The sequence below is a fragment of the Salvelinus sp. IW2-2015 genome, linkage group LG2 (genome assembly GCF_002910315.2).
Source record: "Salvelinus sp. IW2-2015 linkage group LG2, ASM291031v2, whole genome shotgun sequence".
Lineage (NCBI taxonomy): Eukaryota > Metazoa > Chordata > Actinopteri > Salmoniformes > Salmonidae > Salvelinus > Salvelinus sp. IW2-2015.
This window is the reverse complement of record NC_036839.1, coordinates 17,660,880-17,667,901: the sequence shown is the minus strand read 5'-3', so window position 1 is coordinate 17,667,901 and position 7,022 is coordinate 17,660,880. Positions and strand designations below refer to the sequence as shown.

General features: G+C 49.4%; 1 protein-coding gene across 1 annotated transcript in view; it reads right to left on the bottom strand.

The window, feature by feature from the left end:
• The window catches only part of LOC111972823 (activating signal cointegrator 1 complex subunit 3-like), a 219,004-nt gene that overhangs the window by 80,639 nt on the left and 131,343 nt on the right, over positions 1–7,022 (bottom strand). Inside the window, 2 exon segments of the mRNA XM_023999929.2 lie at positions 396–1,000; positions 6,075–6,088. Coding sequence (XP_023855697.2) covers positions 396–1,000; positions 6,075–6,088 — 619 coding nt within the window.

Sequence of the window (7,022 nt, the reverse complement as noted above, 5' to 3'; positions counted from 1 at the left end):
CTCATTGTCCCCTGTTCTAATTGCGTACATCATCAGGTTGTAAAAGGCTGAGTTGAGTGTGTGATTCCGCTGTGCCTCCCACCGTGTCCCTCTGAGAAAACAAAGAACTGTTATCACACACTGGCTGCCTGGCTTTCATCTCCTCTCCTCTCTCCTCTCTCCTCTCACACACACACACACACACACACACACATTTCACACACACACGTACACGCACACATTTCACACATTACACACACATGCATGTAAGCACAAAACACACTGTACACACATGCCATGTGCATGAGAGATGGAGCAAGAGCGATGGGAAAAAAGGGAGTGGTAAAGTGGAGTAGAGTGTGATTTAGTGTCAGCTCCTCCGCCAGCCCCTCCGCCTGCTCCTCTGCCCGCTCTGCCTGCTCCTCCCCCGCTCCGCCGGCTCCTCTGCCCGCCCGCTCCTCCGCTCGCTCCTCCGCCAGCCCCTCCGCCAGCCCTCCCGCCTCCTCTCGCCGGCTCCTCTGCCCGCTCCTCCGCCAGCTCCTCCGCCCGCTCCTCCGCCAGCCCCTCCGCCCGCCTCTCCGCCAGCCCCTCCGCCCGCTCTTCCGCCAGCTCCTCCGCCCGCTCTTCCGCCAGCTCCTCCGCCTGCTCCTCCTCCCGCTCCGCCGGCTCCTCTGCCCGCTCCTCCACTCGCTCCTCCGCCTGCTCCTCCGCCCTTTCCGCCAGCCCTCCTCCTGCTCCTCCGCCCGCTCCTCTGCCAGCTCCTGCTCCTCCGCCCGCTCCTCTGCCAGCTCCTCCGCCTGCCCCTCCTGCTCCCCTGCCCGCTCCGCCGGCTCCTTCGCCTGCCCCTCCTGCTCCTCCGCCCGCTCCGCCGGCTCCTCCGCCTGCTCCGCCTGCTCCTCCTCTTGCTCCTCTGCCTGCTCCTCTGCCCACTCCTACCTCGCGGCTCCTCCGCCCACTCTTCCTGCTCCTCCGCCCGCTCCTCCGCCATCTCCGCCAGCTCTTCCGCCCGTTCCGCCAAAGCCTGTCAAAGTAAGGGGCCAAAACATTATGACTATCAAGGGCTGGCCAAATGAAATCAACAATTAACCATCCTGTCTGTCACAATCTAGCTAAGTAAATTAACACTTCATTGCAATTTGAGTTGTGCTCGTGGGTATCACTGTTTGCGTGGTGGAGGAGCTAGTTATGTAGATCTGAATAACAGAGGAGCTGGCAGTATTACAGAGAATGGAGTGATGGTAGTACTGCCTAGTGCATCAGTATAGAGTAGAGAGTCACAGGTCAGGGCTATGTGCTGTATGTTTGTAGAGGAACATTGCATCCTAATTGTTGATGTTGCTTTTATATTACTTGCACAGGCAGTTGACTTGTAGGTACTTTTATTGTGTGTAGAGTTTGATGTCAGTTTTCGAGCCCTAACATGATAACAACCGTGTCATATGGGTTAACGGTGGTGTGCTAGTTGGAGCCGTGGTAGTGGTGTGTGTGCCGGTGTGGTACAGTGCTCTGATGCCTCAGGCTTGGCCGCTCCTTGACGCTAGCATCATCTCTCTCTCACAAACTCATACACACATACACTTAGATACACCCATCTAGTACTGGGTCAGGCCCCCTTTGCCTCCAGAACAGCCTGAATTATCTGGGGGCATGGAAACATTGCCTAATTGGTGTCAAGGGGCATACTCGTGTGCCAGGAAGACATTGCCTTATCTGACAAATCCCGGTTCCTGTTGCGTCATGCTGATGGCAGGGTCAGGATTTGGTGTAAGCAGCATGACTCCATGGCCCCATCCAGCCTGGACATGGTGTGTTAATGGTACAGGCTGGTGTGTTAATGGTACGAGCTGGTATGGACATCGGAGTGTTAATGCGTACAGGACATGGTGGTGTTAATGTACAGGACTGGTGGTGGTTAATGGTACAGACTGGTGTGTTAATGGTACAGGCTGGTGGTGTTAATGGTACAGACTGGTGGTGTGTTAATGGTACAGGTAATGGACGGTTGAGGTGTTAATGTACAGGCTGGTGGTGTTAATGGTACAGGCTGGTGGTGTTAATGGTACAGGCTGGTGGTGTTAATGGTACTAGAGGCTGGTGGTGTTAATGGTACAGACTGGCTGGTGTGAATGGTACAGCTGGTGTAATGGTACCTGGTGTTTAATGGTACAGGCTGTGTGGTGTTAATGGTACAGGCTGGTGGTGTTAATGGTACAGGCTGGTGGTGTTAATGGTACAGGCTGGTGGTGTTAATGGTACAGACTTGGTGGTCTGTTAATGGTACAGGCTGGTGGTGTTAATGGTACAGGCTGGTGTGGAGGTTAATGGTAGCAGGCTGGTGGTGTTAATGGGTACAGCACTGTGGTGTTAATGGTACAGGCTGGTGTGTGTAATGTACAGGCTGTGGTGTTAATGGTAGCTGGTTGTAATGGTACAGGCATGGTGGTGTTAATGTACAGGCTGGTTGGTGTAATGTACAGCTGGTGGTGTTAATGGTACAGGCTGGTGGAAGCGTTAATGGTACAGGCTGGTGGTGTTAATGGTACAGGCTTGGTGGTGTTAATGGTACAGCTGGCTGGTGTTTAATGGTACAGGCTGGTGGTGTTAATGGTACAGGCTGGTGTGTGTTAATGGTACAGGCTGGTGGTGTTAATGGTACAGGCTGGTGGGTGTAATGGTACAGGGCTCGGTTGGTGTTAATGGTACAGGCTGGTGGTGTTAATGGTACAGGCTGGTGGTGTTAATGGTACAGGCTGGTGCGTGTTAATGTACAGCTGGTGGTGTTAATTACAGGTGGAAGTGGTTTAATGGACAGGCTGGTGGTGTTAATGGTACAGGGCTTAGTGGTGTTTAATGGTACAGGCTGGTGGTGTTAATGGTACAGGCTGGTGGTGTTAATGGTACAGACTCGTGGTGTTAATGGTACAGGCTGGTGGTGTAATGGTACAGGCTGGGTGGTAGTTATGGTACAGCGTGGTGGTGTTTCTAATGGTAAGGCTAGGTGGTGTTAATGGTACAGGCTGCTGGTTTTAATGGTACAGGCTGGTGGTGTTAATGGGAACACGGCTGGTGGTGTGAATGGTACAGGCTGGTGGTGTTAATGGTAGCAGGCCTGGTGGTTGTTAATGGTACAGGCTGGTGGTGTTAATGGTACAGGGACTGGTTGGTGTAATGGTACAGGCTGTGGTGTTTAATGTACAGGCTGGTGGTGTTAATGGTACAGGCTGGTGTGTTAATGGTACAGGCTGGTGGTATGTAATGCGATACAGGCGTGTACAGTGCGACTGTGGTTAATGGTAACAGGCTGGTCTGGTTTAAATGGTACAGCTCGGGTGGTGTTAATGGTACTTAGCTGTGGCGTGGTAATGTACAGGCTGGTTGGTGTTAATTGGGAACACGCCTGGTTCAGGTGTTAATGGTGCAGGCTGGTAGGTGTTAATGTGTACAAGCTTCGGTGGCGTGTTAATGGTACAGCGCTGGTGGGTGGTAATGGACAGGCGTGGTGTTAATGGTACAGGCGTGTGTTAATGTTCAGTGTGTAAGGTAACTGTTGGTTAATGGACCAGTGGCTGGTGGTGTTAAATGGGACAGCTGGTAGTTGAGTTAATGGGTGAGCAGACTGGTGGTGTTAATGGGTACAGGCTGGTGGTTGTAATGTGTACAGGCTGGTTGGTGTAATTGTGTACAGGCTGGTGGTGGTTAATGGTACAGTTGGTACTGTCGGTTGGTTGCGTGTAATGTGTACAAGGCTTGTGTGTGGTACAGGCTGTAGGTTTAATGGTACAGCTGGTGGCTGTAATTGGTACAAGGAGTGTGTAATGCTCAACAGCGCTGGTGGTGTTAATGGTACAGAGGCTGGTGGGTGATTCTAAGGTAGGATATAGGTGAATGTCCAGGTTGGTGTTATGGGTACAGACTCAGTGGTCGGTTAATCGCGTACAGACTGGTGGTTATGTACAGGTGGTGTAGACATACAGCCTGGTTGGTGTTAATGGTACAGACTGGCTGCGTGTTTAATGGTACAGGCTGGTAGTGGTAGGTACGACTGGTGTGTAATGTACAGTGGTGGGTTAATGTGCTGGGTGTTAATGGTACAGACTGGTGGTGTTAATGCGTACAGGCCTGGTGTGTAATATGGTAGCAAGGCTGGTCGGTTGTTAATAGCGTACAGACGTGGGTTATTACGCGGTGTGTAATGGTACAGGAGCTGGTGGTTGTAGTACAACGAGTGTTTACCAGGCTACGGTGGTGCGTTAATGCTGTACAGGCTGGTGGTGTTAAAAGGGTAATGGGCTTGGTGGTTTATGGTACGACGTTGTAATTGGTACTGTGTTAAATTACAGGCTGTGGTGTTAATGTAGCAGGCTGGTGTGTTAATGGTCAAGCGGTTGGTGGTGTTAATGGTTACAGAGGCTGGTGGTGTTAATGGTACGGCTTTGGTGGTGTTAATGGTACAGACTGTGGTGTTAATGGTAACCAAGCTGGTGGTGGGTAATGGTACAGGCTGGTCGGGTAATTTAACTGGCTTTAATGGTACAGGCCGGTGGTGTAATTGTACAGGGCTGGGTGAATGAAGCGGTGGTGTTAATGGTACAGACTGGTCGGTGTTATGGTACAGGCTGTGGTGTGTAGTTAAGGCGTGGGTAAGGTAGGCCTGGTGGTGTAATGGTAGCAGCGGACTCTCGGTCGGTGTCTAATGGTACAGGCTCTGGTAGTTTAATGGTACAGAGCTGGTGGTGTTAATGGCTACAAAATCTCTCTCTAAGGTTAGAGAGTGGGTTGGTATGCATGACCACGGTTACATGTCAGACCGGTCCCTCAGGCTACCAGACTGCAAATGAGCTTTTACACTAAAATGTGTATTTTCCTTTGCAGTACTTTTCTTGCACCCGTCAGTCTGTTTATCTACAGCACTGTATTACACATCTAGTCAGAGTCTGGTTGTCAGTGTGTGAGTGTGTTACCTGTATCTGACTGTGTGTGTGTGTGTGTGTGTGTGTGTGTGTGTTTTCTCTGAGTGTGTTTCTGTCTCATTGCAGTTTATCACTCTTTGGTCTGTGCTATGAGCTTGGGCGTACAGTAGTGACAGATCGTCACGGCAACTCAGACATGTTCATAAGATCATCGGCGGTGTAAAAATAGCCCCAAACAAAGGCAAATATAGACATTAATGAGCGTGTTGAGGTCCTGTGTAACGGCAGGCGGGCGGCGTTTAGTCCCAGGTGGCCTAGCGTCTCTGCCGCGTCTGAACGTCTACAGAGCAAAACGCTTCCCCCTGACAGACACCCTGTCAACGCAACAGGACATGAAACCCCATCAAAGACACAGTACTGTATAGTACAGAAGATGAAAGATGCACTTCACTACCATCACCACACACACCCCCCTAGAGTCCAGAGAGAGAGTGACAGATAAAAAACAAGATGGATGGGAGAGGGGGAGAGGAAGAGAGGGGTGGATGGGAGAGAAGGGGAGAGAGACAGAGTCGTCATCCTTTCATCCACATCAATGGGCATGCATCCATCCATCCATCCAGTGCAATGCCTCTTTCCTGTCTGCAGTCTACACTAGAGCACCTCTCAGTACCTCTCCACTAAATGAGACTGGCCTTCAATACAAGTCAACATCTCTAACTAAAACAAGCAGTAAACCACCCAGTCTACAGCTATACTGACTCAAACTGGCTCTCAGCACCATACAATAGATCTACACCATACATACTGGTGTACACGCCATAGACACCACTTCACTGACTAGAACAGATGGCTCTAAAGCCACGATGGACTCGTGGCCATGGCTCTAAAACGGCTCAATCTGGGTTCACTGGGTTCAAAAGTAATACACTATATAGGGAATAGAGTGCCATTTGGGACTCACTTCAAAAGAGGTGCGGAGGAGAGCTGTGCTGCTGTACCCTAACCTGGCCACTAGGTGGCTCTTCACCTCCACAGCTGAGCTGAGCCACTGTACTGTTCTCTGGTGCTGGGTCGCTGTGACAGGCCTGCACCTTTCATCTCACAGAGAGGACCCATCAAACTGGAGTGAACAAACTAGTGGGCTCCTCAGTGTGGGTGGAGTTCTCACACAGGCATACTCACCATGCACTCATACACTGACACCACACACATTACATGTGCACACATACTAACATGCTAAGGGCACACACATGCTAAGGGAACACATATGCGAAATAACCCTTATCAAAAGTAGTATGGACAGGCCAGCAGATGGTCTGACCATTCAAATGTTCCACTTAATGAGAAACTTTGACTCTTTCACTCTGATAGACATGATTTGCATAGACATGATGAACTAGCTCAATAAATAACCATTATTCCAGCAGCACTCTTTATTCTAGTGGCTGCATTAAGATATCTAAGATAGATTGACAGCCTCTTCAACCCCCGAGTCAATTAATGAACATTATGAGAGAGAAAATATACTGGAATCACTTTTGACTTTTAAAGGTAGGATAAATAATGGCAAATTATATAATTGACCTTAGAGGTGCTGTATGCTCCACTACATATGCATACGGGAGATTAAAAAACACCTATAAATATTAATGTGGGCCAATTTCCCAGCACAAATAAGTCATGCATTATCTCTGTGTGGGCTTAGAGTGGAATCAGCCTCGTGCTCCCTCCCCCACTGATACAAGACTGACAGGTGGACAGACGAAGAGACAGACACGAGGACAGCAGGACAATGATGGAGAGAGCTCAACTACTACTCTGGAGGTCCTTCGCTAACACTTCATTTGATGTTCTGCTTATTAATGTCTTAATAAGGCATTTGTAAATACTTTACTAACAATTAGAAGACTATAGCGTTTGTTGACATAGCATAAGTACATCTACATGCAATCCCTTTATTACGCATAGCTTTAATCATATACTGTATAAACCATGGAACAACCAGCTTTAATCATATACTGTATAAACCATGGAACAACCAGCTTTAATCATATGCTGTATAAACCATGGAACAACCAGGCTTTAATCATATGCTGTAAAACCATGGAACAACCAGCTTTAATTCATGAT